The sequence below is a fragment of the Brassica rapa genome, chromosome A06 (genome assembly GCF_000309985.2).
Source record: "Brassica rapa cultivar Chiifu-401-42 chromosome A06, CAAS_Brap_v3.01, whole genome shotgun sequence".
NCBI lineage: Eukaryota > Viridiplantae > Streptophyta > Magnoliopsida > Brassicales > Brassicaceae > Brassica > Brassica rapa.
Window position 1 is genome coordinate 26,902,310 of NC_024800.2, and position 15,145 is coordinate 26,917,454.

General features: G+C 31.8%; 2 protein-coding genes across 3 annotated transcripts; both read left to right on the forward strand.

The window, feature by feature from the left end:
* The first annotated feature begins 1,828 nt into the window (after nt 1–1,828).
* LOC103827582 (pentatricopeptide repeat-containing protein At2g01510, mitochondrial) lies at nt 1,829–13,251 on the forward strand. 2 transcript variants are annotated; one of them, XM_033272513.1, is made up of 3 exons: nt 1,829–3,797; nt 4,032–4,070; nt 4,149–13,251. In XM_033272513.1, the coding sequence occupies exon 1, from the start codon at nt 1,845–1,847 to the stop codon at nt 3,603–3,605; it is 1,761 nt and encodes a 586-aa protein (XP_033128404.1). In that variant the 5' UTR covers nt 1,829–1,844; the 3' UTR covers nt 3,606–3,797; nt 4,032–4,070; nt 4,149–13,251. The 2 variants fall into 2 exon arrangements, with proteins under 2 accessions (XP_033128404.1, XP_033128403.1); XM_033272512.1 differs by having other exon boundaries at nt 1,829–4,070; nt 4,149–10,508.
* Nucleotides 5,135–5,455, forward strand: LOC103827857 (CLAVATA3/ESR (CLE)-related protein 16-like). The gene has a single exon (XM_009103416.1). It carries the CDS (start codon nt 5,135–5,137, stop codon nt 5,453–5,455), a length of 321 nt encoding a protein of 106 aa, XP_009101664.1.
* Nucleotides 13,252–15,145: the final 1,894 nt, after the last annotated feature.

Genomic DNA, 15,145 nt, shown 5'->3' on the forward strand with positions numbered 1-15,145 from the left:
CCACTAAGCATTTTACATTAAAAAAATCGTTGGTGTAAAATTTTGTTACACAAATATGCAAATAATCATAAAATCATAAGAGTAGAAACTTCATTTAATAAATATCCGTGTTAAATATATACTATATATCTATGCTAGTATCATTTAACTTTAATTATATATCATATATGATAGATACGAATGATTATTTTGATTTATTTACTCTAAAATGATTGCGGATAAACAAGAGCGATCGTTTGATTTATATGTACACGCTAATTTATTACATAATAGTAACTGATTTCTTAGTTATTTAATATATAATTATTATTTTATTATTTCATAATATATAGAAAAATATAAAATAAGTAATAAATAAAAATGTTTATTTTGCACAAGGCGCATATCTTAACCTAAGTATGTATCTCTTTAATAATTTTAAATCTTAAACATTTTCTAAATCTCAGGCCAAAACACAATAACGAAATGAGAATAAACTCAAAATCAATATTTATATCGAGCAATATCCACAATGAAAAAAAGACACAAAATAAGAAAAATATTGAAGTTAGATAAGATTGACACGTGAACGTAAATTTTTCATAACCATTAATTTTTAAATTGCTAAATCATGATATAAAACCGAACTGACATAGTTTCATTGTAACCAAATAGTAGGCCTGAAATTCTTTGGCCTAAGCGTTCGGTTCTTATGCGATAAATAATTTTTTGACCTAAGATATTTTTAAAAATAAGATCAGCTCATCAGTTAACAAATTATGTAATTAACAAAAAAAACTTTTAAAAAATTGTTTAAGGGCCAAAAAATCTAATTTGATAAAGAATATAAATTTTATTTTTCATACAATATTTCTTAAATAATTTTCCTATAAATTCACTCTGCACAAGGCTGTCTTATCCTAGTTTAGTGTATATAAGACTACAAATTGTGATGTTCATTCCGCAATTGGTATAAAATAATATCATAATAGAGACTATCAAATCATTAAATTACATGATCCCACATATCGTCTCAATCACATGCTCAACAATCTTGTCTAATTAACAACATTTTTTTTTCATCCCATGATAAATGGAAATCTTTGACTCGACCACGCTACATACCGAAATGTTAATTTTCATCGAATCATGGAATATCGAATTTAAGGGAGTTTCTTTTGGCATCATATTGCATATTTTTAGAAACTTGAACTCCGACACCACTTTTTAAATTGTAGATCGGATCAATAGAAAAGAAAACGAAAACCTAGATAGAAAAAGTTGCGGAGTATATCTACTTCATGTTTTAAAAAAAATATTGTATCAATAAATATGAATAGTTTACACTTTTTCGAACTGGTTATAATTTGCAACTTTAGTGATAAAAATACAACTTTAGTGTTACACTTATACTCCTCAAATCCGATATTTTCATGAATATAAAAGAAAATATTTTTTTAATAATAGGAAACTAGAAAAATGTATTTTGAATACATCAATGCAGTAATATATATACAAATTTGAAGTCACAGAAACAAACAATATAACATGAATTATATTTTCTGTATTTGATTTAGTAATACTCATGGTAAACTTCATGATCCTTGAAATCTTATGATAGTGAGATTTTACCCTATTAAAATTTTCAAATGAAGGTGAATTAATCAAAACTTTTCGTGCACAATCATTATTAAATGGTCTTTTTAGCAGACTAAAAATGGTATTGCCTTACTGGGTCACTGAATCTTTCGGCTCATAGTTAGTGACATTGTAATCAAGTGTCAAACTGTTTAAGGCCTTTTTGTAGATATTGGGTTATTTACATTTTAAGATCGTCGAAAGTAGGAGGATTACACAAGTAAGAGATGCTAGCGAAACAAACGCCATTAACAAAACAAATGCTCTCCAAGCTATTACAAACAAGCTCTTCAAAGCCGAAGCAGCTTAAGAAGATCCATGCTCTTGTACTAACATCCGGTTTCTCTATCAAGAACAGCCTCTTAACCCAGCTGTTAGAGAATCTCACCCTCGTAGGTGACATGTGTTACGCACGCAAGGTGTTCGACGAAATGCACAAGCCGAGGGTTTTTCTCTGGAACACTCTTTTCAAAGGGTATGTCAAAAACAAGCTCCCGTTCGAAAGTGTCATACTTTATAAGAAAATGCGTGATCTTGATGTCCGTCCTGATGAGTTTACTTACCCGTTTGTGGTGAAGGCGATCTCTCAGCTGGGTGTTTTGGCCTCCTGTGGGTTTGCCTTTCATGCCCATGTGGTGAAACATGGTTTTGAGACTCTTGGGATCGTCGCAACTGAGTTAGTGATGATGTACATGAAGTTTGGTGAACTGAGGTCGGCTCAGTTCTTGTTTGAGTCTATGCAAGGCAAAGATTTGGTGGCTTGGAATGCTTTTATTGCAGTTTGTGTCCAAACGGGAAACTCGGCTTTAGCTCTCGAGTGTTATAACAAAATGTGTGCGGATGATGCTGTTCTGTTTGATTCTTTTACGGTTGTGAGTATGCTTTCTGCTTGTGGTCAGCTAGGCTCTTTGGAGATTGGTAAAGAAGTTTATGATCGTGCGAGGAGAGAAGGTATAGATTGTAACATAATCGTCGAAAACGCAAGGCTTGATATGTACTTGAAGTGTGGTAGCACTGAAGATGCGAGGGTGTTGTTTGCAGAGATGGAACAGAGGAATGTAGTTTCTTGGAGCACGATGATTGTAGGATATGCAATGAATGGAGACAGCGAGGAAGCCTTGGCACTGTTCAATATGATGCAGAAGGAGGGGATAAGACCGAACTACGTGACGTTTCTCGGGGTCTTATCTGCTTGTAGCCATGCTGGACGAGTGGATGAAGGGAAAAGGTATTTCGGTATCATGGCTAGATCGAGTGATAAGAGTCTTGAGCCGAGGAAAGAGCATTATGCATGTATGGTTGATCTATTAGGACGCTCTGGTCTTGTAGAGGAGGCTTATGAGTTTATCAAAAGTATGCCACTGGAACCTGATGCAGGTATCTGGGGAGCTTTGTTGGGTGCTTGTGCGGTTCATCGTGAGATTAAATTGGGCCAGAAAGTGGCTGACGTTCTTGTAGAGACAGCTCCGGACATAGGTGCGTATCAAGTACTGCTGTCTAATATATATGCAGCTGCTGGTAAATGGGATTGTGTTGACAAAGTAAGGAGTAAAATGAGGAAGCTCGGCACTAAGAAGGTTGCTGCGTATAGCTCAGTGGAATTTGAAGGCAAACTCCATTATTTCAATAGAGGAGACAAATCACATCCGCAGACAAAGGCGATATATGAGAAACTGGAGGAAGTCTTGAAGAAGATAAGGAGCATGGGGTATGTTCCCCAGACAGGTTCGGTGTTTCATGATGTGGAAACAGAGGAAAAAGAATGTTCTCTCAGTCATCATAGTGAGAAGCTCGCGATTGCATTTGGACTCATCAATGGGAGAGGGGAAGATCCTTTAAGGGTTATGAAGAACTTGAGAACCTGTGATGATTGCCACGTTTTCGCCAAGTTTGTTTCCAGGCTTACTTCGAGAGATATCATCATGAGAGACAAGAACAGGTTTCACCACTTCAGAAATGGTGTTTGCTCTTGCAGAGAGTTCTGGTGACTTCACTTATTCATATGTTCTGATTGGTAAAATAGTTCTGATCATCCACAGATTTTGAATGTATCTGAAGACCAGTTTATAACTAAACCAGGTTCTTGATCAATAAAACTTGGATATGGCAACAAATTGTGAAGCTATGGTTTCATACTTATGCAGTCAGATGCCTGAAACAGAGAGACTCTATTAAATAAGGTAGAGAAAAGTTACGTCAGTTTGTACATTAGTCTCATTATTGCTTACTTGATCTTTAATACTAGATCATTATTATGTACATTTTTTGCCTGGACCTGCATCACGTTTTTGACATTTAATTCGTTTTGGTATCTTTCTTAAGAAATGTCATTGATTTCTACAGGGCTAGCTGTATTGTTTCTCTGGTGAAGTAAAATGTAGCTGAAATTGAACTATTTTGATACCTTTTTGCAGGAGTTTAAATGGATCAAATATGGGAAAATATAATTCAAGGTTAATGTCAGTCAATTAGATGCTCCTTTGACACTGATCATAAACTGAATTTGCCTCTGTTTATGGTTTTTCTCTTAGAGTTGAAAAGCATGGACATGAAAATAAGCACAAAAAAAGACAAAAATCTTTCTCTTGAGAAAGACAGGACAAGAGACCTGAATGAAACAGAGAGATGGAGACAAAACAGAGAACAGAGGTTATTACTTGTGAAGCAAGAACATCTCTGCAACAATGGTTTATAGTTTTCAGTTTAGCAAAATCAAGGTAAATTCCCATCCATTAAAAGCTACTTGCTTTAATTAGTAAAAAACACTTTGTAGATTATATCAAATACAATTATATCATATACACAGTATCCCCTTCTCTCTCTCTCTCCTCTCTCTCTCTCCTCTCTCAGAAAACATAAATTCGATATTATTTTCCCCGGAGACAACGGCTATTAATACTGAAATGTAGTACACTGCACCATCTCCAAGCACAATGGTAGAATCAAATTTTAATTTTAATTTAAAATTATGCAGAGAGAACAATTAAAGCATTGGAGGTGAGATACCAAAAATTAATGATCTGAGTAGTACAGATATGAGAAGGTTCTCCCATGAATCAAGGGTCACGATCGTTTGATAAGACCCGTAAGATAAATAAAAGAATATAGAACACAGAGAGCTAATTCAATAAAATAAATTAAAAATATTTCAAGCTTTTTTTTTTTTTCTCTTCCTTCTACTTCTTCTTCTTCTTTCTCACTATCCAAAGAAGTCCAGACAAATCTTTTTGTTACTTAGGCTTCACTCAAAGAAAGAAAAAGAGTTTATCTTTTGGGTTTATCCTCTATTACTACTCAAAGTTATCACTTTTTGTCAAAATAACTATTATTATAGTTAGTGAAAACTCATTTTTCTCAGCTGTTTCTTGAATACAAACCTGCTCTGCACTACCAAACACCGAGAAAAAGGAAAGAAACTTCTTTCGAAAGAAAACAGAAACGTACTCAAATATTTTTTTTCACTTACTTCATGGGCTTCTCATAAAAACCTTGTTTTCTTCACTCATATCAAACCGCCATGGAAGATTTTGTAGGGAAAGAGCGTGACAAAAGAAGAAGAAGAAGACGAGCAGCCACCTCCACCATGTTCTTGTGGGGAATCTTGTTCTTTGCTCAGTTTTGTTTGGCTTCTTCATCAGCTCTTTCTCCTGATCAGTATCATCACCAATCCATCCCTTCACCAAGGAAGGCTGGTCGTTTCCACAATACGGCCTCGTTTCAGTCCCCTAGAGCCTCAGTGTCGTTCATGGGTCCACGTCGAAGAGAAGAAAACATAGATGATGTTTTTAATGACGACAAGAGATTAGTTCACACAGGTCCAAATCCTCTCCACAACTAAAAACTAGTTAGCATCACGTGTCTGGTTTCTCTTTGAGCAATCGCCTGCAATATCTGCTTTGAAATGTCTCGTTACTTCGGTAGAGTTTTTATAATGTAATTTTTTTGTTGTCACTATGAGATATATAGATCATTATTGTTAGCCTTCTTGTCCCTGATGCTAAGAAATGATCTTGTGTTCTCTTGTTGTAACTCTTTTGCTTCAATGGTAACCATCGACCTTCAAGATCCAAGAATTACTGAAAATAGTTTTTAATTTATTTATTTAGTTAAATCAGTATGTTTAGAAGTTCCATGTTCTAAGAAAGTAAACAGTAGTCTGAAGATTCGGATGCATGGATTTCTTCGAAGGATCATGTTCTTTTGCATAAAAGAAGGTTGTCTTTTTGTGATAAGTGATTAGTTAATGCTATATGTATGTATTTTATTGTTTTCTAAATCTTGATGTTAGATGTGTTCAAAGATTCCAAATTCCTAAACTATATAGTACTACTAATAAAGTTGATGTAATCGTATAGTTAAACGTCCATTTTAAAATTTATAAATGAACATGGAAGCTGTTGACTGCTTCTTAGCTCTTGAAAAAAGGAGAGCCAAAGACTTGAAATGTGGTGAATTTCATGCATAATAACTATTTAATCATAAGAGATGAGCTGCCCATTGTTTTGGATTTTGGATTTTTCATATATTATAAAAGTGAGAATATAATAGGCTGATGGTAAAAAAAGAAATACTACATACTTTTAGGGGGTGCATTAAGTATTATAGATATGTCATATGTGGGGGTGTATTTTTTTTAGACTGACATGGATGTAAATTGTCTACTTATATATGCTGAGTAATATACTACGTCGAACCCTAATAATAGAATAGTCGATAAAGAATTACATATCATAAAATTAATATTTTTGGAATTGATAACTACTCCTATTATTTATATGAGTAGGCCATTGATGATTTAGCTTTAATGGTTTTTATATCATTTGTTTGTGTGAACTTTAAACTTAATGCATACGTCTCTCGATGGTGCTGCCTGCCTGTTCCCAGTGACCTCTATTTTTATTTTCTCACAACTATATACTTACAAAACACATTTAATGCTCACATGATACCAGTACTACTAATTCTCTCACGGATTAATGATTCTCTTTGGCTAAGTAGACTTAAATGCAGAATTTCAAATCAACCACATTAAAATTACAAATCGGTGAGGCCAAAAGAATCAATTGTTGACCAAAAAGTTAAAAATTCAATTTTCTTTTAGAATAAAGAAAACATTGATTTGAAATAAGCGACATAAAAATTGCATAGATGAAAAAATTAATGTAAAATGTAAATTTTGTTAGTCTGCTTATACTTTTATTTAGGTTCATTTAGTTAAAGATATCCTTAGAGAGAGATAGAAGTTGTTGCATGTGGAATGAATGTCTTTGCACAGTGGGAGCCATAAATGGAGAGATTTAAGGAGCTATAGTGATCATTCAACTACCCCCATTCAATCTCCATATTTTATTTCTTACATTCCATTTTTAATAATAAATTTGTAAATTTATATACTGATTTGTTGAATTATGCGGAAACCAAGCTTTTCAAAAATATTATTTTCTTAAAGTTTGGTGTATATTTTTCCTTTTTTTTTTTTCATTTATCCGGGAAATGTCTGTCTAGTAGGTATGGCTGGGAAAATAGCCATGGGCTATTTGTAGGTCTGGTCAAATTTGAAGTCCATTTTAGGTGGAGAAGAGAAGGTCTCAAACAACGCACATGTATTGGGCTCAAATGTTGATTTTGCTAAAATGCTACAAGCGCGAGTATTGCGCGTGGGGTTTTTACCTAAACTGCTCTCAGCTCGTAAACGATACTTTACAAAAAGGATTTCTTTGCACGAATTGCAAAACTTAACATGGTAAAAAGGTAATTCGGTGACCCATGTTTAATCAATCACTACTGAATTTGGTCTAATTATGTAACTTTCTGCACCCTAGTTAAGTTTTCTGAATCATGTGTACTCTGTCACTTTTGCTTTTGCAGGTTATTATACAAGTTGCATCTATTTATAAGCAAAATCCAATACATAGTAAATGTATCTTGTTACTCTCTGCCTCTATTATATATACATTCACAACTATTATGGTTTATCTATAAAGGCAAAGTATGATAAATAGTCGGAGTTGTTTCTACCATTCAAGACGATGTGTGAATCGATGAAATGAGATGGTGAGAAATGTATGTGAATAAGGAAACACAGAGTCTGTGATGGTGAAGATAGGTTTCAGAATCTAAAAGGAAGAAAGAGAAAGTTTTGAGATGGAGGATGTGTGAAGGGGTGGAAAGGGTTAAAATAGGGGTTGATAGAGAGAAATGGGGAGGATGTGCGATTCTTCATCTGCAAGTAAAGCAAACCCTTTGAAGCATATCTCTCAACTCTTCATTCAATTGGATATGCTTGTTCTTTGGCACGGTAAAAAATAAGCTCGTTAATGATATCCTCAAGCTCATCATTATAAAGTGGGGATTGTGATTAATTTAACCAATGTTGAAAAGTAGATACATTCGATTAGTCTCCCAATTTTATTTTAGTATAGTTTAATTTTAAAATATTTTCTATTTTGTAATATAAAATTTCTTCACATTTTATGAAATAAAGAATATTTTAAAATTAAAGTATACTAAAATAAATTTGGGAGACTAATGTATCTACTTTTCAACGTTGGTTAAATTAACCACAACCCCCACTTTATAATGAGTTTGAGGATATCATTAACGAGCTTATTTTTTGCCGTGCCAAAGAACAAACATACCAAATTGAATGAAGAGTAGAGAGATTTCATGTATTTTAATGATTTGTTTGTGAATTGTATATTTATTAAATATTTTAAGCCAATTAAAATACTCATGTAATTTTAATGATTTTTAAATTAAAATACTCATGTATTTTTAATTATTTGTTGGATTATATTTAATAAAACTTTTGTTTTTGAATATCTCTACTTTTAGATTAAAATTTTACATTATAAAATAGTTTCACCAACAAAAAAGAGAATTAAGTTTCTAGTATTTTTCTTTTAGCTAACAACAAATCTATTCTATTAATTTAGAGTCCTATTTTTTATCTACTTATAAATGTTGTCATTTAAGTTTGGACCTATTCATATTTCACTAGGAATATACCTTTAAAATAAGATATCTTTAAGTTCCCTTAATTTACTTTTAATATTACAAATGTGTCTCTCCTATTTTTATGGTTAACAACATTAACTTCATCCTAATTACTATACATTTGTAAAACATTCACCATTTATTTTCATTTAAAACTACAGAGATTTCATTGTACTTAATTGTTTCTTATTTATTCATTTAAAAATTTTCAAAGCCTAATAGAGTTGCTGTTTTAGTTGTAAGGCATCAGAAATATACAACAACATTGGTTTGAATTTGATTATTAATATGAAATTATGGATGGTAAATTATAGTTATACAACTACATGATTTTTATAATATAATTAACTTTTAATATTTTCATAGCTATAGTGCTATATAAATATATAGTTGCTATATTATATGATTTTAATTAAACATATTTTACTCAAATGTGGGCTAACATATTATATCATCATTTCTAAAATGGTTAGTTATACTATAAAATATATAACTAAATGTATTGTAAATTAAATTAATTTTAAAAATGTATTGTATACAAAAATAATATTTAATAACAAAGTAAAATAAATAAATTAGATCAATATATATTTAAGAAATCTAAACAAGAAAATTTACATAATATTTAAAGCTAAAATGTAAATTTAATATCAAAATTATACATTTATAAAAGAAAAAAATATCCGCACGGACGTGCGGGTTCAAACTCTAGTATTCATTATAAACAAGGTTAGTTTGCTCTTTGTTTGTTTTTAGGTAAATGATTAACAAAGAAGTAGATACATAAACGTAAATTACTTGGTATGATATTTTCGAAATCAGGTTCAAAATGTTTGACAAAAGATATCGTTGAAAATTAAATAAAAGTTTTAAACTAAATACAAATGAGTTTAGTCGTTACAACAGTTAAATATTGGTAGTCTTCTAATCTATTCAAATAAAAATACAATATAAAAATAACCTTAGTTTCATAAGGAAACAACAGAAACCCCATCCAAAAGGACTAGGGTTTGGACTTACTTTTCTTATATTTATGGGCTGATGATAATTAGTGTGCACTTCAGGCTTCCCCTGATCTAAAGACATGTTTGACGTGATTGTTTCAGGTTTATTCAATGAGCTAATTATGGAGGATTAAGGCTAATGAGCTAATCATAGAGGATTAAGGCTAAAGATTGCCTGCTTAGTTTTAATAAATTGTTTATAAATAAGTATGGTTTTGCAATGAATTCATATTTTAGAAATATTATCTTATTTTATCAAGTTTATAGATTTGTTTTAATAGATATGTATTTCAGTAGATTAAATCTGCATAAACTGGTTTCAATTTATAGTCATTTCCTCAGTATTAATATAAAGAAAAATTCTTTAAAGATTGCCTGCTTAGGTTTAATAAATCGTTAATAAACATGTATAGTTTTGAAATGAATGCATATTTTTAGAAATCTTATCTTATTATATCTAATTTATAGATTTGTTTAAATAGGTATGTATTTCCAGTAGATTAAATCTGCATAAACGGTTTTTCAATTTATAGTCATTTGCTCAGTAATAATATAAAAAAAATTCTTTAAGGATTTCCTGATTAGGTTTAATAAATTTGTTTATAATTTATAGTCAATTTATAGGATTGTTCTCAATTGGTGAAGATGGTTTCGGAACCAGAAGAATGGCCAGCATTTGCAAGTTATTTGGAAGATATTAAGAGTCTGAAAGAGAATTTCACAAGATCAGAGATAATTCATGTTCCAAGAACGCAAAATACAAAAGCGGATAACCTAGCACGCAGTGTCAGGACACAAACGTCTTTTGTCGTTCACATGGATCAACATCTCCCAGTGTGGTTTACAGGGTCAATATGAGTCTGTAATGTTGATGACAAAAAAAAAAAAAGAGTTTATAAACATGTATGGTTTTGCAATGAATTCATATTTTAGAAATCTTATCTTATTTTATCTAATTTATTGATTTTATTTAATAGATATGCATATTCAGTAGATTAAATCTGCATAAATGGTTTTTCAATTTATAGTTATTTGCTCAGTAATAACATAAAGAAAATTTCTTTAAAGATTGCCTGCTTAGGTTTAATAAATAATTTATAAACATGTATGGTTTTGCAATGAATTCATCTTTTTGAAATCTTCTCTTATTTTACTACAAGATTTATGCCTATTAATTTTCCTGTTTACGAATTGTTTTTTTATCACTTTGTATATCTCAGTTCGTTACTCTATTTATCGTTTATAAGGATTACACGTTAGATTTTTCTGCTAAATAGCTTGCATCATCACATTGTCTAATTAATTCAATGTTTATGCATGGTCGTGGCAGCTTGAAATGAAACAAGCGGATGGCTAGGAACAAGATTGGCGTCAGGCCCTTAAGGGAGAAGGAAAAGGAAGATAAACTTATAAGCGTTAGCGAAGAAAGAAGCCTACTTGAAGAAGGCTGCCAAGAGGAGAGCAAGCGCCCTACCCGAGTCTCCAGCCCGATGGATGAAGATAACGATCAACGGAAACTATCGGCTATGAAGCTAGATGGCATAGAAGAAGGTTATGCAAACCAATAGAACAAAGAAAGGTTAGCTCCGCAGCTGGTCCACAAGCAAGGTAAGTAAGTCCATTACCAGCCGGCTCCGGAGCCGCACAGCACATAGCTGGAAGTCAGAGGGCCCATACTACCTGCCTAACCCTTCGCTCCGAGGGACCGTAGATCGGAAAGCACCTTTAAAAGCGTACCGTCAAGCAAGAAAAGGGTGCTGCCGTGCCACAAGGCACGACCATAAAAAGAATAAAAAAGAAAAAGTTATGTAGTTGGACCATCTGCTCTTTCTTTTTCTCGTCTATCAGCTTCTCTGCTGACGCCATTTCCGAATGTCTTTAACCCCCTAGCAAAGCAACCAGCTCTTTTCCGTTGAGCGAGAGCCCTTCCACACGGGACTCCCGGATCTGATATTGACCCCAAAAAAGAAACGGTAGGTACAGCTAGTCCATGAACAGCCAACCAGCGCACTGTAAAAATTGGATAGGTCCTATCTATAGTCATTGGGTCCTCCTAAAAAGATCTACTAAATTCGTCGAGTTGTGAGCCTGCCAGCTCAGAGGAACCCCTATGCCTTTTGGCCAGCTTGGCTTCTGACCGGTCGATCCCGCTTAGTACCCCCTCTTGCAACGATTATTATATATCAAACCTATAACGGTATTCGACATTCTTCAAGTTTTCTCACAGGACAAGGCATGCATGTTTTTTTTTTCTTTTTCTCATACAATACTTTTTATTGAACTGTGGAAGTATTATTTTTAATAACTATGTTTCTCTTTGTCATGACGCCACCTTTACTTCCAAAGTGTTTGAGCTACAAAATACATGCGAGAAAAATAAAATTATGAATCTCTTATTTGATATTAGTTTATCACTATCCTAATTCAGAAAATTCTAAAAATCTGTACATGTGTGTTTTATTTTCGAATATTATCATCAAAACTATATTTTATGAATTCTTCTTAACCTTTTGAAACTAAATTTTAGGTTTCTATTTGTAAGCAAAAGAAACTAAATTTATGTTGTGGCATTGTAAATCTTTTCTCTTATATTTCCTAGTTAAAATGAATAGCTTCTTCTCTTCTCATGCCACACTTTTATTTTTCTTAAGACAAATACAGGTGGAATATCAATTTACAACTATATGTATACTAATAACGAAATGCTGACAATTTTACATGGTTGTTTCGTTATTAGAATCCATTTAGATGTAAATTGATTTCCCACCTGAATTTTTCCTAAGAAAAATAATGGCATGAGAAGAGAAGAAACCATTCATCTTAACTAGGAAATAGAAGAGATAAGATCAAAAATGCCACAACATAAATTTAGTTTTCTTTTTGCTTAACATCAAAACTTAAAATTTAGTTTCAAAAACTTTAGGAAGAGTTCATAAATTTTATAATTTTCATAATAGTATTCTAAAATAAAACACACATGTACATATTTTTACAATTGTCTAAATTAGAATAGTGACAATATAATATCATAACAGATTCATATTTTTTATTTTTCTCGCATGTATTTTGTAGTTCAAACACTTTGGAAGTAAAGGTGACTCCATGACAAAGAACAAAATAATAACTAAATATAACACTTCTACAGTTCAATAAAAATGTTATAGGAAAAAGAGAGAAAGAAAATGCATGCCTTGTCTGTGAAAAAAGCTTGAAGAATATCATATACCATAACAGGTTTGATATACAATAACATAAGTTTGTCTTCCTTTTCGTTCTCCACTAAGGGCCTAACACCAATCTTCTTCCTATCCATCTGGTTTATTAATTTCAAGCTGCCAAGACCATGCATAAACATTGAATTAGACAGTGTGATCGACGCAAGCTATTTAGCAGTAACAACTAACAAATAATCTTTATAAACCATAAGTAGAATAAGGAACTGAGATATTACAAAGTGATAAACAAACTAAAAATTCTTAAACAGAAAAATTGATAGGCAAAAATCTTGTAGAAACTAGGATAAGACTTCTAAAAGATGAATTCATTGCAAAACCATACATGTTTATAAACCATTTATTAAACCTAAGCATGCAATCTTTAAAGGATTTTTCTTTATTAATACTGAGCAATTGACCCTAAATTTAAAAACCGTTCATCTAGATTTAATCTACGAAAAACATATCTATTAAACCAAATCTATAAGTTGGAGATTTGGATTACTTTCAGATATTGCTGCTCAATTAAGAGTATTCTGAAACCCACTGCACCATATCTATAGTGATCAAATCTCCTAGACCCAGAGGCGGACCTACATGCAAGAAAGGTGGTGCAATTGACACATGTTAAATATAAAATTTAGATTTGTAAGCCTATTTTTGTAATGGAACTTAGCTCGGTTGGTTATAGATTCAGCCCAATGACCCCCTTTTTCCCGAGTTCAAACACAGCATGTACTCATATTTCTCTTCTTTTCTTTTAGTTTAAATCATTATTTATTTTATTTGGTCCTATGTACAAAACGTAGTTGAGCATGACCCAGGTAAAAAAATCTCCTGGGTCCACTACTGCCTAGACCATGTATTCATAATACTGTATTTGATCATTCTCTAGAACGCACATGAAGAAGCTGCAGAGGGGGCACAGCGGCAGCAGCGTCGACCTCTAAACACACAAGAAGAAGCAGCAGCAGCAGGTCTGCGTGTTCTTGTGAGTTCTGCTGCTTCTTCTTGTGCGTTTAGAGGTCGACGCTTCTGTTGGTTTAAAAAACTGAACCCATAAAGAATTGATTGTATAGTGGAGATGTCTAAAATTATATGTTTCAATGCATGTAGAATACAGAACAATTTATAATCATGAACAAAATGTATGAAGAAACAGATCCCTTAATGGTGGCCTTACTAATAGATGAAATTATTCAAAGTTGCCAACTGTAATGACTCAATATTTTTTTTTCTTTTTTTTAAATTGATATTTTCCATAATCATATGATTAGCTTCCAGATATGTGCATGAAAAAAATATACTGAAAGAGTATGATATCTACACAGAGATGCACCAACTATCAGCCAAAATCTGTTTGTTTATTAACTGTGAAGTTTTTCTTGAGTTTTCTATGGAAAGTATATTTTCTCATGGAATTCCAATATACATGCATTTTTCATGAGATTTATACGGAAAGTATATTTATTGTTGCTTAATTGTATTTTTAAAATTTTATAGTTTTATTTTCACTAACTATTTTCACTCATTATTATCTATACACGTATGTATGTATATACATTTTCAACACTAAGAAAAATATTATGGTGGCCTTATTAATAGGAAAAATTATTCTAAGTTGCATTCATGGTAAGAATCATTCAGTGTCAAACTGTCAAATATAGTGACTTGGTATGTTTTTTCTTGCTTTTTCTGGTATAATCCATATGATTTGTTTCCGGATATGTACACTAAGATAAGAATGATATATTGAAAAGAGTAAAAGATCTACGTCAAGATGCACCAACTATCAACCGATCGAATCTGTGTATAGATTATTGTGAATGTTCTCATGAGGTTTCTAAGAAACATACATTTTGTCATGAAAATTCTAATATCCATGAATCTATACTATTTAAAGGAAAGTCCTAAAAAATCTACTTATGAAAGGTTGTTGCACCTACTTATAATATTTTTTTACTCTTACCCTTATTTTTTTCTAACTATACCATATCTATTGAGATAATTTGCTAATGTTGTTTTATTTAATTTTCTAGCGTAACATATGGAATATTTGGTTTCCTTAAATACATGTCCTCATTTATTTTCTAGCGTATACAAAATATTACAAATTTTATTTTTTAGAAATATGAATATAAAAGTCTGCAACTTAGAAAATACTAACAAGCTTTTTCAAACTTTTTCAAACCTTTAGAATACGAATATACACCTCAAAATAAATTATAAAAAAAAATATTATTTCTATTAATAAAATGATTTCTTGAATATAAAAATTGGATGAAGTTTATTTTCAGATTTGTATTTTAATAA

Bases quoted from the DNA above. Each gene is read 5' to 3' on its own strand.
- LOC103827582 (XM_033272513.1), top strand. From the start codon at position 1,845: ATGCTAGCGAAACAAACGCCATTAACAAAACAAATGCTCTCCAAGCTA.
- LOC103827857 (XM_009103416.1), top strand. From the start codon at position 5,135: ATGGAAGATTTTGTAGGGAAAGAGCGTGACAAAAGAAGAAGAAGAAGA.